We start from the raw sequence: 16,863 nt of genomic DNA, 5'->3' as shown, positions 1-16,863 counted from the left end.
AAAAACATCCATACACATGACCATTTGGAAATTTTCCTGTGATTAAGGTTGTCTTAAAAAGGGGGGGGGGCTATTCTTTCACCTACAAAAACCTTTAAAAGAAAGAAAATAAACTACTGGAAAAGTCATACAAACGTTCAGGTTCAGAAAATTGGTCATTACTTTTGGGCCAGAGACTGGTTCTTCTTCACGGAAAATGGACACATTTTGGATCCCTTACCTTTCCGATTGCTAGAACAGCAAAAACCAGTGAAAGTGCTAGACCAGCACTGTCCAATAAAAATAAAAATATAATCTTAACGTTTTTAGTTGCCACATTTAAAAGAACAAAAGTAAACAGGAGAAATTAATCTTAACATTATATTTTATATAGCCCAATATATCCAAAATGTTATTTTGACATATCACCAATTTTTTAAAAAGTATTAGGTATTTTACATTCTGGGTTTTTTTCATGCTATCTTTGAAGCTCAGTGTAAATTACACAGCAAATCTTGGGGCTCCTGGGTGGCTCAGTCGGTTAAGTGACTGCCTTCGGCTCAGGTCATGATGCTCAGCGGGAAGCCTGCTTCTCCCTCTCCCACTGCCCCCTGCCTGTATTCCCTCTCTCGCTGTCTCTCTCTCTGTCAATTAAATAAATTAAAAAAAACTTAAAAAAAAAATTCACAGCACATTTCAATTAATCCCTCTCCTGTCAGTTTGATTCTTAGTCTGGCTAGAAGGACCTTGAAGGGGACAGGAATTCTCGCTCCCCAACAAAAAAGTAAAAAGCAGGAGTCCTGTATCCCACCTCTTCCGCTTCCAAATCCAGATTCCTCAAGGTAAGCGTTTTAACTCCTCTGTTCACGATTTCTTCTGCTGGTTTCTATCACATCTCTAAACACCATCTCTCTCAACTCTTTCTTGACTTGCCCATTTCAGATACCTTCTACAATAACACAAAAGTTGACTTCCTACTGTAACAGATGAGGCTGGAGCTCTCTGCTGCCCCATCCCCAGATCCCAATCTCAATTGTTAGTCGTATTGGTTACTTTACTAATCTGAGACGTTTTTCCCTCTTTTTCTGCCAACTACTACCAATGTTTGTAGCTGCCTCACAGTGGAAAATGAAGTTCTTATCCCCCTCTCTCCCTCTCCAACATCCCTCCACACCTCCACCTCAAAGCTGACATTTACAACCCTGCTTTGAAGCCTTCTCTGATGCATCTTGGGGATTGATTCTAAAACTCGAAAATCAATAAACAGAGTGACCACGTAAGTCTCCCTCACTGTAGGGGCAAGCTATGCCCGGTTCTCATATCAGATGTTATTCTTCCTGGAGCTTTTACCTGCCTTTCTCTTTTCTTAAATTATTTGTCTTTATCCTAGCCTCAATCTGTTTGCAAACTATTCACTGTATGAGATATAGATATGTTTCAAAGGAAGCCAGCTTAGTTATGCAGGTGTGTTCAGTTTATAAAACTTCATTAAGCTGTATACTTGTGATATGTGCTCTTTCCTGTGTTTATGTTATACTCCAATTTTTAAAAATTCTGAAGGAAGCACCCTCTCTTTTCCTTGTAAATTGTGAAAGAAGAAATAGCAAGGGAGGGGCGCCTGGGTGGCTCAGTCAGTTAAGCGTCAGCCTTCAGCTCAAGTCATGATCCCAGGGTCCTGGGATCGAGCCCCACATCAGGCTCCCTGCTCAGGAGGGAGCCTGCTTCTCCCTCTCCCTCTGCTTGTGTTCTCCCTCTGTCAAATAAATAAATAAAATCTTAAAAAAAAGAAAGAAAGAAAGAGCAGGGGAGAGAAAATTTTGCGTAGCACATTTACGCATTTATATTATCAACCATACTATTATAGTAGTACAATACATAGTTAATATATGATAGCACAGCACATTTATGTTAAGTTTATCAGCTCTGTTAACAAAATGGATCTTGCAGATAGCCTAACACCTGTCTGCTGACCCTGACAATGATGACAATAAGAACAGCCCACATGTTTTTGAACACTTCCTGAATACCAGACATGCCAAGTGCTTTATATAATTGCACTTATTCCTCCCAGCAACCCTGTTAATATCATCTGGCTTTTATTACGATGTTACATTGTTATCATATTGTTATAGTTGAGTACATTGAAGCTTTGAGAAGTAATTTGCCAAAAGTCACACAGGCATCTTAATAATGGCTAATAAATTTTGAGTACTTACTATAGATCTGACACCATTCTAAGCACTAAGTGTACTGACTTATTTAATCCTCAAAATATTATCCCCATTTAGCAGATGAGTAAACTGAGGCACGCTGGGCTAAGGTCACCCAGCTGGTAAGTAACACAGCTTGGCTAAGAACCCAAGCCATCTGGCTCCAGATTCTTAACCAGGGAGCTCTACACCACTCAGAAGTCACAGCAGAAACCTGAACTTGGGCAGGCAGTACCTAGGAGCTAAACTGTTCATTATTCTGCAGTCCTGCCCAGCAATTAGGTCAACTGACATTTAGACAAGGAGTACATGCACGTTATTCTCATTCATTGAGAGGAAGGGAAACAGTAAATAAGTCACAAGTTCAAATACTATGTTCTTTCTTTAAGCAGCTAAAACTCATTTCTCACCTCCAAATCGCCTCCACCATCAGATTTCCCTAACTCAGTCTCTCTCTACTTCCAAAGCATTTTGCAAATACAGTTGACCCTTGAACAACATGGGTTTGGACTGTGTGGGTCCACTTATATATGGATTTTTTTTTTATAAACACAGTACAGTACCGTAAATTTATTTTCTCTTTCTTATGATTTTCTTAACAACATTTTCTTTTCTCTAGCTGGCTTTATTCTAAGAATACAGTCTGTAACACCCATAACATACAAAGTATGTGTTAATTCACTCTCTATGTTATTGGTAAGGCTTCTGGTCAACAGCAGGCTGCTAGTAGTTATGTGGATTTTTGACTGGGGGGTGAGAGAGAAGTCAGCGTCCTTAACCCTAGAACAGCACTCACTAGAAAGCATTCTGCAACTGATCTGTCCCTACACACGGGTTGCTGTACACAGTCCCAGGAGTACTCACCCTGTTTAATGCCAATCTGGCCCAATGACTTGTGACCCCCAAGGGCAGGGACCGTCTATGTCCTTCCCTGCTATAATCCGACCTCCTAGCCCAGTGTCTAGTACATAGGAGGCCATCTATATATACGGGTTGAATGAATGAAAAGTAGATGCTTAAAAACCCAGAAGGATATAAGTTTGTAAAGAAAAATTCCATGCTTGCCTCAATAACGCATATTTGGGGCTCTTCCTTATGACCGTCCACGGGCACCATAGCTTGATTCATAACCCATTCCTGGACAGCATCAGTAATGTGAGGGACAACTGTAGAAAGAAGTAATAATTAGCACAAAAGCTTATTTCATGGTCACAGTCATGAGAAAGGAATGTGTTCATGTCTTTAGACCTCCCAAAAAACCTGAAAGCCACTTGGCAAATGAGACAAACTACAGTGCTCATGTTATTATCCATTTCACTGAAATTAATATTATAGGCACAATATAGGTTTAATCATTTAAATGTTACACCATTTCTTTTGAAACTGTCCGACCACAGAGAACAAGAAACAGAAAGCAGAAACGCGGGTGCCTGGGTGGCTCAGTTGGTTAAGCGACTGCCTTCGGCTCAGGTCATGATCCTGGAGTCCCGGGATCGAGTCCCGCATCGGGCTCCCTGCTCAGCAGGGAGTCTGCTTCTCCCTCTGACCCTCTTCCCTCTCGTGCTCTCTAGCTCTCATTCTCTCCCTCTCAAATAAATAAATAAAATCTTAAAAAAAAAAATTAATTAATTTTTAAAAAAAGCAGAAATGCCATCTTTGAGGCATCTAGAAACACCTATAATGCCAACTAAAAACCACAAGGAGGGCTGTCAGGCGTGCTGCATGCTGGATTCCCTGGGGGAAAAAAGACACAGAGTGGCCCAGTGCTGCAGACTCTGTGCAGCCCACCAGCCAGTGGAGAGGGGTCCCTTCAGAGGGTGTAGCTGAGCCCTGCATGCTGACCAGGGGCCTGTGGCTGCTAATGTCAGCTGAAGAAGCCAAAAGGTGACAACTCCACAAGCATTAGAGGCCCGGAGGCCCCTTGGTGGTGAGCAGGCCTGCAGCTACAGATCTCTGCTGAAGGGACAGAAAGGTGACATCCTTGTGGGTGCACGGGGACATCCTCACAGTGCAGTCAACTAACCTAATGTGATACACGAAGCAGGAACGTGGCCCTCTGGGAAGCTGAGGAGAAGGAACATCTGCTGCCCGCTCTACCTCACACCTGCTGCTCCCTCAAAGTGGGAGGAAGTGGTCACCCACTGGTGCATTTGGAACAACCCACATTACATGCGCTGTTTGGCCCCTTTTGGCAGCCGGGGTGGGGTGGGGGTGGGGGGCGGTTGGCCGGGCTCTGCCTCCACGAGGGCAGCCCAGGGATCAGGAGTCAGAGCCCAGGTATGGGGCCCTGTCCTCTCTCCATCATAGGGACGTGGCAGGTGTGAGGCAGCAATTCTCCCTCCTGTGGGTCTTCCCAAGATCTACACTCAGGGGGAAACTATTAGAAAGCACAGCTGTAGCTGAGATCTAAGCCACACATCCAGTTTCAGTAATTACACAGCTGATCTTTTGATCTCCATCTGTTCGACCCCCATGTCTACCTCTCAGCGGGATCCAACATGCGATTTAAAGGAGATGGGGAATTATCACCTTTACCCTACCAGGAGGGAACACATGAATACAAGGCTTGCTGGGGGTGGGGGAGAGCCATGGGAGGGCAGGGGTCTCTCCCAAGACAAAAGAGAATCATACCACTCAGGAAAAGAGCTGATGAAAAAGGGTCTGACCGTACTACCAGCCACTGCAGTTCAATCCCCCGGTCCCTCCCGACACTGTCCTTCAAAGGGGAGTGATCCACATCCATGCAAAGATACAAGAAGAAAGGAGACAGACAAAATAAAAGACAGACAAAAAACAAACCAAAAAAGTCTGCACCTCAATCAGGTAAAAATGATGAATGAATGGTTCTGCATGGATTTTATAAATAAAAGCTAAAGACAAACAGATATATGGACTAGAGAAAACAGTAACATTAGTAATAAAAAAAAAAGACTGTAGAAAATACAATCGAGAACATGGAGGGTGAAGACACCTCTGAAGAAAATGAAAAGGGAAAGAAAGCAAGGATTTGAAAAGGATTAGAACTTGTAGAGCTCAGGGAGCCCCTCACTTCACGTCTATTTTGAGCAGGGTGTGGGTGCTCAACACACAGGACTCGCTAACCTTTGCGGAATACAATACCTTGTACTGTTTTCCCCAGGTAATCGCCACGCCTCTCTTTATTGATCACATGCTGATATATCTTCCCAGTGGTGATGTTGTTGTCTTTATAAAGGTTAATATCCAAGAACCGTTCATAATTTCCAAGGTCTAAATCAACTTCTCCACCATCATTTAAGACAAACACTTCACCTGAGGTAAAAAGGCAATGTAAATATTAAATATTTGCTTTCAGGGGCACCTGGCTGGCTCAGACGGTGGAGCGTCCAACTCTTAATTTCGGATCAGGCCATGATCTCAGGATCCTGAGATCGAGCCCCGGAGACAGACTCCCTGCACTCAGCGGGGAGTCTGCTTCTCTCCCACTTCCTCTCCCTCCGCCCCTCCCCGCTGCAAGCACGTACACTCTCTCTAAAAATAAATAAATAAAATCTTATTTATTTATTTATTTGAGAGAGAGAGAGCAGGAGCAGGGGGAAGGGTAGTGGGAGAGGTAGAGGGAGAAGCAGACTCCCCGCTGAACAGGGAGCCGGACATGGGGCTCCATCCCATGACCTGAGCCAAAGGCAGATGCTTCCCTAACTGAGCCACCCAGGTGCCCCAATAAATAAAATCTTTAAAAAAAAAAGTATGTATGCATTATATTCCTCGAAGAGAAAGAAAACCTGTAGATGACAAGTCTTTAAACAGGTTCTTAGATTTAATGTAGTTATAATAAAAATTCCAACAGATGTTTTTCAACTTGAGGATGACACTAAAGTTAATTTGTTAGAAAAACAGGTGTGATTACCAAAACAAACACAAAAAAATAAATTAAAAAGCCCTTATAACAAATAAGAGTGAGTGAAGGAAGATTGAAATACATATGCATACATATATTTCAATATATATAAAGATGGAATAAGATAGTATCAACAAGGGGCGCCTGGGTGGCTCAGTCGGTTCAACGTCTGCCTTTGGCTCGGGTCATGATCTCGGGGTCCTGGGATCGAGTCCCGCATCGGGCTCCCTGTGCATGAGGGAGCCTGCTTCTCCCTCTGCCTCTGCTGCTCCTGCTTGTGCTCTCTCACTCTCTCAAATGAATAATCAATAAATAAAAATCTTAAAAATAAATAAATAAAATCTTTTATTTGAGAGAGAGAGAATGAGAGCTAGAGAGCACGAGAGGGAAGAGGGTCAGAGGGAGAAGCAGACTCCCTGCTGAGCAGGGAGCCCGATGTGGGACTCGTTCCCGGGATTCCAGGATCATGACCTGAGCCGAAGGCAGTCGCTTAACCAACTGAGCCACCCAGGCGCCCAATAATAAAATCTTTAAAAAAACAAAAAAACAAACAGATCCCTATTACATAAAAGAATTTAATATATCACTTGAAAAAAACCAAAAACCCAAGGGTATCATCACAAATCAAAGTACATAAAACACTCAGAAATAAACTTCAAAGAAATGTAGGACCTATATTTACAACACTTAAAAAGCTTACTTCAGAGACATAAAAGAAGGTATGAATAAAAGGAAAATCACTTCTAAAGTTCCTGAATGAGCCAGTCAATATTTTCCAGTGTTTAATTCTTCCCCAAATTAATTAATAAATTTAAAGAAATTTTTGTCAAAAACTCCAATGTAATTTCTTGTAAAGTTGGACAAAATTATTCCTAAGTTAATTCTGAAGACGACAAACACTTTGAGGTTAAGAAAAAACAAAGGAACAACAAAAAAAGGTTAACGCTTTGCTAGAGGAATAATAAAAACACCTTTCTGCACCAAAAGAAAAAAAAAGAGAGAGAGAGAGAAAACAAAGGAAGAAGAAAAGGAATGTGGAAAGCTCTGACCTATTTAATAATAAAAAGCTGCAGCTTTTAAAATCATAGGCAGGAATAAACATAGACATCCAGAAGAGAACAGAGTACAAAGACAGACCCGAGTATAGACAGAAATGTAGTATATAATGAAAGGTGGCATTTCAAATCAGGAGGTAAAGGATGAAATCTTTGAGAGGCCTTGGGCTCTGCACTCAGTGGGGAGTCTGGTTGAGAGTCTCTCTCCTTCTGCCCCTCCCCCCACTTGCACACCGGCTCTCGCTCTCTCAAATAAATAAATAAATCTTTAAAAAATGTTTAAAAAAATATCCAAAGGAAAACTGGCATAACACATGGGATTAGTCAACTTTACTGCATACCAAAGCACCCTAAAATCTTAGCAATTTACAAAACGTTTATTGATTTCTCCCTCGGGTTACGTGTCATGTGGGTGCCGTGGGTCAATTGTGAGTCTACTTGGTCTCATTCCAGGACCCAGACTGAAGGAGAAATCCCTTTACAGGGCAGGCCGTTCTCATGGCAGAGAACAGAAGAACCAGAGACAGAGCCAAATCATGCCACTGCACTGAAAATTTCTGCTTCAGCAAGACAGATGTCACATTCACTAATGTCTCCTAGGGAAAAACAAACCACATGACCAAATAAGGTCACCAACCTCTTGGGTTTGCCCAGGACTAATAGGATTCCCAGGATTTGGACTTTCAGTTTCAAAACCGGAAAATTCCAAACAAACCAGGACGCGTTAACCATCGTACATGACCACAGTCCAAAGTCAATGGGACAAGGAAATTTACTCCACAGAAGGAAGTTGGGTAACAGTTTCAAACAAAAATACAATCTACCCATCGACTTGAATAAGTCATTCCACAGACAAAATGAAAACCAAAGAAATCTAAATTAGAACAATGAGATACCCTTTTTGTTGTTTTTTGGCTTTCTCTCAGGTTAGTAAAGTTTAAAAAGAATAATGTTCGGGGAGGAGGGTGGGGGGATGGGTTAGCCTGGTGATGGGTATTAAAGAGGGCACGTTCTGCGTGGAGCACTGGCTGTTATGCACAAACAAGGAATCATGGAACACCACATCAAAAACTAATGATGTAATGTATGGCGATTAACATAACATAATAAAATTTAAAAAAAAGAATACTATTCAGCAGGGGTATAAAAAAAAACAGGCCTTCTTATACACTGTTGATCTGTATATAAATTGGTGCAAATCCACAGCCCTTATCAGAGAATTCTTGGGAAAAAAGATGGATGTTGAAATCTGAAGTTTTTCAGATTATGGAAAAGGTAATATAGAAACACTTGCCATATATTAGAAAACACCCCAAATGCAAACACTTTCCAAATGGAATAAAGACCAGAAATAGTCATGACTTTATGAAGATTTTTCAATTTTCAAAACTTTTGAAAAAAGACTATAAATAGCCACAAACTTATGAAGATTTAAATTTTCAGAACTTTCTGGATTTTACACTTATAGGTAAGAGATCATGAATCTAAAACCCTTTGGTAATATGCATTATACATCAAAAGCCTGAAAAGCATACCTACCTGTGAAATCAGAAATTCTGCATGTAGGCATTTATGTTTAAAAAAAATAAATTTTAAAGATTTCCATCACAGTGTTGTTTATAATATCAATACATTGGAAATTATTTCCCATTATTGTATAAATTCTGTGCAGCCTTTAAGAGTATAAAATATAGGGGTGTCTGGGTGGCTCAGGCGGTTGGGCATCTGCCTTCAGCTCAGGTCATGATCCCAGGGTCTTGGGATGGAGCCCTGCATCCGGCTCTTTGCTCAGCGGGGAGCCTGCTTCTCCCTTCCCCCTGCTCATGCTTTTGCTCTCTCAAATGAATGAATAAAATCTTTAAAAAAAATTAAAACAAACAAAAAGAGTATAAAAATATGTAAATGTCCACAATACATTGTTTTAAAAATTAATGAAAAATAAATAAAATCTTTAAAAAATTAGATTAAAAACTGACGTGACTAGAAGATTCAATTCATGGGGCACCTGGGTGGCTCAGTCGGTTGGGCGTCGGCCTTTAGCTCAGGCCACAATCCCAGGTCCTGGGATCGACCCTCACATCAGGCTCCCTGCTCAGCAGAGAGCCTGCTTCTCCCTCTCCCTCTGCTGCTCCCCCTGCATGGGCTCTCTCTCTCTCTGTCAAGTAAATAAATAAAATCTTTAAAAAAAAAAAAAAGATTCAATTCATTTAAAGTCCAAAAATAAGCAGAAGTAATCTCTGGAACTAATGGTTAATATATGTCAAAGAGTTTAGAAAACATTAATTAAGGAAGCATTTTCCTGATTGCTGAAAAACAACTCAGTTATGCTCATCTGTCCCTGCTAGTAGGTTATGCAGTGTATTATGCAGCATGCAGTGTATTATGTAGTGCATAATAAAAACAAAATGAAAAAGTAAAAAAATAAGCAAAAGTAACTTACAGTGTTAGGAGACAGGATAGCAGTTACCTTGGTGGTTTCAGTGGGGAAAAACTAGAAGGGGCATAAGGGGGGGTTTCTGTTTCTTGATCTGGGGGCTGGTTACACAGCATGCTCACTTTATCGAGTGGTACACTTATGATCTGTGCACTTTCCTGCTTGTATGTAAAAAGTTTAAAAAGAAAGTATGTAAGTGCTAATGCCTTTTTAAAAATAATTAGCATGTATATTAAAATGTCAACATTAATAATAGTTACTCAAAGTGTTGGGAAATGGAGGACTTTTATTTTCTTCATGCCATTGTATACTGTCAGTATAACTGTCAGTATATACCATATTGTCTGACTTTTTTTCTTAACAATGAAATGTTAAGAAAAGTATATTACCTTTATGATAAAATAAAACAAAACATAATTTGTACTGCACAAAGTACAATGAAAATGGTATCCTTATACATTGTTTTCCAAAAGGGTGGACTAATTTGGAATGCCATCAGCAATCTGAAAAATGTATCAACAACCATGAGAACATTCACATGGTCATAATGAATGATCCAGCGACTCTACTTCTGGAACTCTATCTTAAAGAAATTACCCCAGGGGCGCCTGGGTGGCTCAGATGGTTAAGCGTCTGCCTTCGGCTCAGGTCATGATCCCAGGATCCTGGGATCGAGTCCCGCATCAGGCTCCCTGCTCCTTGGGAGCCTGCTTCTCCCTCTGCTTCTCTCTCTCTCTCTCTCTCTCCCCCTCTGTCTCTCACGAATAAATAAATAAAATCTTAAAAAAAAAAGAAATTACCCCAAATACAAGAAAGAACTGCAATTTAACCTAGTGCCTTATAAGAGGGGGAAGTTATTCTCTTTCATACCATGCTCATAAGGTGAAAAAGTGCCGGCATCGATGTTAATATAGGGGTCAATTTTGATGGCAGTAACTCGGAGTCCACATGATTTTAGAATCGTCCCAATGCTGCTTGCAATGATCCCTTTACCAATGCCTGAGATGACCCCTCCAGTGACCAGAATGTACTTCATTGGCGGAGGAGGTGGCTGGGCGCCAGCACCCAGAAATATTCTGAAAGGTAATAAAAATAAGAGTCAGGGAAGAGAATCATATTCTCAAAGCAGTAAAGCAGGAGTGAGTTAAACCAGATTTTCAAAAGCACACAGCATTTTTCCATATAAAGTAAATTTTTGAAACAAAGTCTTATTTTCTAGGTTTTCCATTTTTGGCTCTATGCAGAAATCGGTGGACACTATCTGCAAGCAAAGTGGCTGGCTCCATTGCCCTGATTTTCCATTTACCCCAACTGTATCATGTGACAAACTTCATCATGAGAAACCAAATTTCCCTGGGATTCAGAAGCATGGTAAAATTTTAAGAGAAAATGATCTGGAATCAGACTGATCTATACAAGCTGTACCTGGGCAAGTTACTAATCCTTTCTGTGCCTGTTTCTTCATCTGTGAAATGGAATAAAAAATACCAGTCCCTTGGAATATTACTCAGCACTAAAAAGAAATGAGCTGGGGCACCTGGGTGGCTCAGTCGTTAAGCGTCTGCCTTTGGCTCGGGTCGTGATCCCGGGGTCCTGGGATCGAGCCCCGCATCAGGCTCCCTGCTCCACGGGAGGTCTGCTTCTCCCTCTCCCACTCCCCCTGCTTGTGTTCCCATATTTGACAGAGAGAGACATAGCAAGAGAGGGAACACAAGCTGGGAGAATGAGAGAGGGAGAAGCAGGCTTCCTGCTGAGCAGGGAGCCCGATGTGGGGCTCGATCCCAGGACCCCGGGATCACGACCCGAGCCAAAGGCAGACGCTTAACGACTGAGCCACCCAGGTGCCCCTAAATAAAATCTTTAAAAAAAATGCTTTTTAAAAGAAATGAGCTATCAAGCCATGAAAAGACATGCGGGAAACTGCAGTGCATATTACTAAGTGAAAGAAGTCAATCTGAAAAGGCTACATACATACTGTGTGATTCCAACTATTTGACATTCTGGAAAAGGCAAAACTATGGAGACAATAAAAGGATCAGTGGGTGCCTGGGGTTCGGGGGAGGGAGGGATGAATATGCAGAGCACAGAGGATTTTTAGGGCAGTGCAACTATTCTGTATGATACTATAATGGTGGATACATGTCATTATGCATTTGTCCAAAGCCACAGACTGTACAAGGCCAAGAGCAAACTCCAATGTAACCGATGGAGCTTGGATGATAATGATATATCAGTGTAGGTTCATCATTTGTAACAAATGGTTCCAGATGTTGACAGTGGGGAAGGCTGTGCATGTAGGGGCAGGGAGTGTATGAGAACTCGGTGCTTTCTGCTCATTTTTGCTGTGAACCTAAAATTCCTCTAAAAAAATAAAATCTTTTCTTTTTAAATCGGTCTTCAAATATGCCAACATTTAAAAAATCTCATAGGTGGTTGTGAGGATTAAATGAACAAAGGAATACAGGAGAGGTCAGCTGATGCCCATTCTGATTTTGCAGTCTCCTCCACTTTCAAAACAAACGATCAGCACTTGAAGGTGTGTAAGGTTATCTCACTGCAGAGCTCTGAGTTCAATTTAAACTAGTCGACCATGGTCAAGGCGAGTAAACTGTAGCCATCCAAAACATACACGTCCCATCCCAAATGGCTTCCCTAAGTCCCTGGACCTACCTTTCTCTACACGCTCCAGTTGATCACATTCAATGCCATTGTTCCTCTTCCCTAGCCACCTGGCATTCCATTCACTCCAGCTAGATTTAGCCCAAAAGATGAACCACCAATTCAAACCCAGAATGCTCCTCCTGTAGATCTAAAATGTATCTGAATATCCACCTCTTTCCACTCCTACTGGCCCAGTCGGTCATTATAGGGGTAATCTCTTCACAGCTCTCCCTTACCCTCCCCCTGCTGATTTCTTCTATTTTAGTAAGTGCCCCTCCTCTAGAGTCAGACAGCCTGGGTGCAAATGCTGATTCTGTTATTTACAGCTATGACCCTGGGCAACTTCAACTTTTCTAAACCTCAAACTTCTCTACCTGTGCAGTACGCAGAGATCATAACAGTGCCTGCCTTATAGAGGCGTGTGGGCATTTACAAAGGGAGTGCCCAAGTGCTTAGTGAAAGCCGTTATCATTTTTCACAGCGATCTACTCATCATTCAATCAGCTCACAAATGTTTATTATAGGTCTATTATGCTTAACATGTTCCCAGGTCCTGGGGACACAGGGGTAGACAAAAAGTCAAGGTCCCTGCCCTCTAGGACTTCACCTTCCCTGTGGAATTAAGAGGCAATTTGAAGCCAGCATCCATTTTGTTAGTTGAGATGAAAGAATGAATACTAGAGGTCATATCGCCCCCAGGCACAGTTGGACTGGCCAAAGAACCTGTAGGAATGCAACTCCATTCACTTACAAGTAAAGATAAAATTACCAGGGTGCCTGGGTGGCTCAATCGGTTAGGTGTCCACCTTCAGCTCAGGTCATGATCCCGGAGTCCCAGGATCGAGTCCCGCGTCAGGCTCGCTCAGCAGAGAGTCTGTTTCTCCCCTTGCCCCTCACCCCCCTCGTGTTCTCTCTTTCTCTCTCTCTCAAATAAATAAATAACATCTTTAAAAAAAATTTTTAAAGATATAATTACCAGATGTACCTAACGAAATCTCCAACATAAAGAACAAAGATATTTTTCAGATTCCAAGTCTCTTGCGATAGAAAAGACCTCCAGGGCACCAGATGAAGCTTCAGCAGAGCACCTGCTAACTAGCATGATTTCATGAGCCTCCAATTAATGGCATCCACCTTCTCAGGAGACCCTGCCCCAAATCTTGCCCTTAAAAACCCCTACTTGCAAGCCATTGGGTAGTTTGGGACTTTAGAGCATTACCTTCCTGTTCTCCTAGGTAGCACCACACCAATAAATAGCCGATCTTCCTTCACTGCAAAAACTCAGTGTCACTTTTTATTGGCTTTTTGAGCATCGGGTGGACAAACTCTCGTTTGGTTCGGTTACAAAATGAGCACTGCTGTCATTGTCACACTATTAAAATGACTTCCTATTTGTAAAAATTAGCAAAATTGAAAAATGTCATTGAAAACTGGAGTGCATTCATGTGAAGTCACAGTATGTGGTCGTCAAAAAGCCTAAGAATTTTTCAGAAAAAATCCCCCTATATAGAAGGATATAAAATTGAATATAATATTATCTCAACTATGTTTTTAAATTAAGATTAATCAAAAGTACATCAAAAAGCTAAATTTTAATACTTAGGTGGTTGGGCTGTAGGCAATTACTACTTTTCTATATTTTCAAAAAGCACAAGATGACTTTTTTTTAAATACTTTTTAAGATTTTATTTATTTATTTGACAGATGCCTTTTTAAGCACATCAGGTATTTTACAATGTCCTTCTTCAAAATGTTAACTTAAGGAATGCCTGGGTGGCTCAGCCGGTTAGGTGTCTGCCTTCAGCTCAGGTCGTGATCCCAGGGTCCTCGGATGGAGTCCCACATCGGGCTCCTTGCTTGGCAGGGAGCCTGTTTCTCCTTCTGCCTGCAGCTCCCCCTGCTTGTGAGCTCTCTCTTTCTCTCTGACAAATAAATAAAATCTTCAAAAAAAAAAAAAAAAGTAACTTAATATCAAGGAGACACCTACTCCTTTCTACCTCTTGTAAGCAAACAAGTAAGTTTGAAGCAAGTTTTAAAACTGCAGGAAAAAGCTACTTCCTTGAATTGAGTTGTTTTTCCCCCTGTGAAAACCGGTTTTTCATTTACTCCTATATGCAGTGAGCAGAACCGGCTGTTTGTAAAACAGGAATGTGTAGAGCTGCGTCTGTCTGCTGTCCAATAAAAACATTACAGGAACTACCTGTGTAATTTTAAATTTTCTAGTAGCCATATTTAAAAAGTAAAGAGAAACAGGAAGTTAATTTTAATAATATCTTATTCAACCCAATGTACCCAAAATACCATCATTTTAACACACAATCAATATAAGAATTCATTAGTGATGTATTTTACGTCCCCCCCCCTTTTTTGTACTAGGTCTTCAAAATTCGGTGTGTCTACTTCAGCACATCTCAATTCAGACTCACCACATTTCCAATGCTCAAGAGCCACGTGTGGCCAGTGGCTACCACACTGGACAGCGCAGGCCCAAGAGCAACTGAAAACATCAGAAGCACCAAGAGACACCTTCTCAAATGACGGCCGTTTAAAAAGTAATATTAGTCAAAAACAAGAGTACTTACTGAATGATCCCATTTTACTAAGTTCTAAAGCAGGCAAAACTAAGCTATGATAGAAAGCAGGCAGGGGGGGGGGGGGGGGGTGTGGACTGACTGGAAAGGGGCACGATGGAACTTCCTGGAGACACTGGAAACGAGATGGTGTACGTCCACGTTGGGGTAGTGGTTACACGGGTGTATAATTTGTCAAATCCCTGATCTGCACCCTTAAAATGGGGGCATTTTGTTGTATGTAAATGATACATCGAATCTGTAAAAACCGTTGCCGAAAGAAAGCTGTTTTGTAACAGCAGCGTACTTAGCCCCAGTGCGCCCTAAGCAGCTATTCTGGGGGGAAATGCTAGGGTCGTTGTTCAACGAGTGCACTGGGCGGGGGAGGGGACAGAAAGGCCATTTCACTCCGCGCGGGGCTTCACTTCCGCCAACGCCATCTCGGGGCTCTCTGGGCTCCCGAGGCCAGGGAGAAATGGGAAGCGGGGTGCAGCCGGCCCTTGCGCCCCCTTCCGAGGCCCGTGCGGGGAGAAGCGCACCCCGGGAACGCGACGCTCCGAAGCCCCGATCGTGGGCCGCCGCAGGGCGGGCTCCGACGGCACTGGGCGCCGGCAGGGCAGCCCCGGCCCCCGCCCGTCTGCCGTCCGCCGGCGGTTTACGTGCGCCGGGTGCGGGGACGCGCCGGTTGCCGGCCCCTCTCCGACCCGGCGCGGGCGCCATCGGCGAGGGGACAAAGGCGCCCGGCCCCACGTGCGCGCCTGGACTGGGGGCGCGGAGGCCCTGGGGACGCGGGGTGGCCACAGCGCGGAGGCCCTGGGGGTCCGGGGAAGGTCCGGGCGGGTGGTTACCTGCGCGGTGGTGGTGGCGCCGGGAGAGTGGCCGGTGGGGACAGCGCGCTCCGCCCCGCGGCGGGCCCGCGCTCACCTGTAGGGCTGGGGAAGGGGCCGCCGCTAGGGGTGTCCCTTGTCGCCACCAGGTCCTTCCCGCCGCCCGCGCGGGCCTCGGGGTGCGCGGCGCCCTCCTCGCCCACCTTTCCCTCTCCTGCTGCGGCGGGCCCCGCTGACTCACGCTGGTGAGCTTGGGGTTTGCACCCGCGTTTGTGCAGTGCTCCAAAACAAGCGCCTAAAAAGTCACTCCTCAGGCACAGACAGCTTCCCGCCACCCTCCGCCCTGGATGCACTTGGCCCCAGGCCTCGGTCAGCCCGGGGACTGCTCCTCCCCTCCGTGGCTCACTTAGCAGAGGCACTTCGGGGGCGCGGGTGAACGCCACGTTCCCGGCGAGCCCCCGCCTCTTGGCAAGGCGAGATCCTCACTCGGGTCCGCCTGTCCAGTTCTCACCACTGTAAAGAGCTTCACACTGTCCACAAACGTTTGTGGATCCCTTACTGCGCTCCAGGAACCGCAGAAACGCTAAAAGGACTCAAATAGAACTCGACTCCTGCCTTTGAGGGGCTCACAGTCCAGAGGCAGGTCTACACGTCTATTGAAATCAGTAAAGTTCCCAGAGGTGCCTGGCTGGCTCAGTTGGTGGAGTTCGATCTCCTGATTGTAGGTTCAAGCCCTGTGTTGGGTGTAGAGATAACTTAAAATCTTAAAAGAAAAAATTAGTACAGTTCCTCAAACAGTACTAGTGTAACAACAACAACAACAAAAGTGGGGCGGGGGGCAGTCAGGGCTTCACCCACTGAATTTTTAAGAGTATTTGGAGGATGGCTGGTGCTGGGAGAGGTCACAGGTTATTCGGGGAAGGGAAGAACATCCACAAACCACTGAAGGAGAAAGGCTCTAACTGGACAATAGAAGGGTTTGAAGTTGAGATGGAAGAGTTAGGAAAATCGTGAAAATTTTGAATAACCAGTGTGAGTCACTAGAGTACCAAGTTAGACAAGTGTCATCGAAGACCTAGGGGAGTTTAGAAACCATAGTGTGTAATGATGCCCAGCTATGATTTTGCCAGCTATCTATAGGTAGATATATAAATATGGGTATTTATTTATTTTTTTAAAGATTTTATTTATTTATTTGAGGGAGAGAATGAGAGAGAGAGAGAGAGAGAGAGAGAGCACATGAGAGA

At 43.5% G+C, this 16,863-nt stretch overlaps 1 protein-coding gene across 4 annotated transcripts in view; it reads right to left on the bottom strand.

Moving 5' to 3' along the window:
• Window positions 1–15,984, bottom strand: part of CTPS2 (CTP synthase 2) — a 100,793-nt gene extending 84,809 nt beyond the window's left edge. The window contains exons 1-4 of one of the 4 annotated variants that reach the window (XM_025857682.2): window positions 15,638–15,984; window positions 10,429–10,634; window positions 5,310–5,480; window positions 3,255–3,355 (exon numbers count right to left, since the gene is read on the bottom strand). In XM_025857682.2, the coding sequence (XP_025713467.1) occupies window positions 3,255–3,355; window positions 5,310–5,480; window positions 10,429–10,594 (438 nt within the window). In that variant the 5' untranslated portion in view covers window positions 10,595–10,634; window positions 15,638–15,984. Of the gene's footprint in view, window positions 1–3,254; window positions 3,356–5,309; window positions 5,481–10,428; window positions 10,635–13,438; window positions 13,458–14,801; window positions 14,821–15,637 lie in introns of those variants that run through there. The other 3 variants (XM_025857686.2, XM_025857683.2, XM_025857684.2) reach the window with 3 other exon arrangements.
• Between the last annotated feature and the right edge of the window lie 879 nt (window positions 15,985–16,863).

Source organism: Callorhinus ursinus, unplaced genomic scaffold, assembly GCF_003265705.2.
Source record: "Callorhinus ursinus isolate GAN/ISIS: 27379988/994484 unplaced genomic scaffold, GSC_fseal_2.0 scaffold16, whole genome shotgun sequence".
NCBI classification, from domain to species: domain Eukaryota; kingdom Metazoa; phylum Chordata; class Mammalia; order Carnivora; family Otariidae; genus Callorhinus; species Callorhinus ursinus.
The sequence above is the reverse complement of the archived record's forward strand: the minus strand, read 5'-3'. Positions and strand labels throughout refer to the sequence as shown.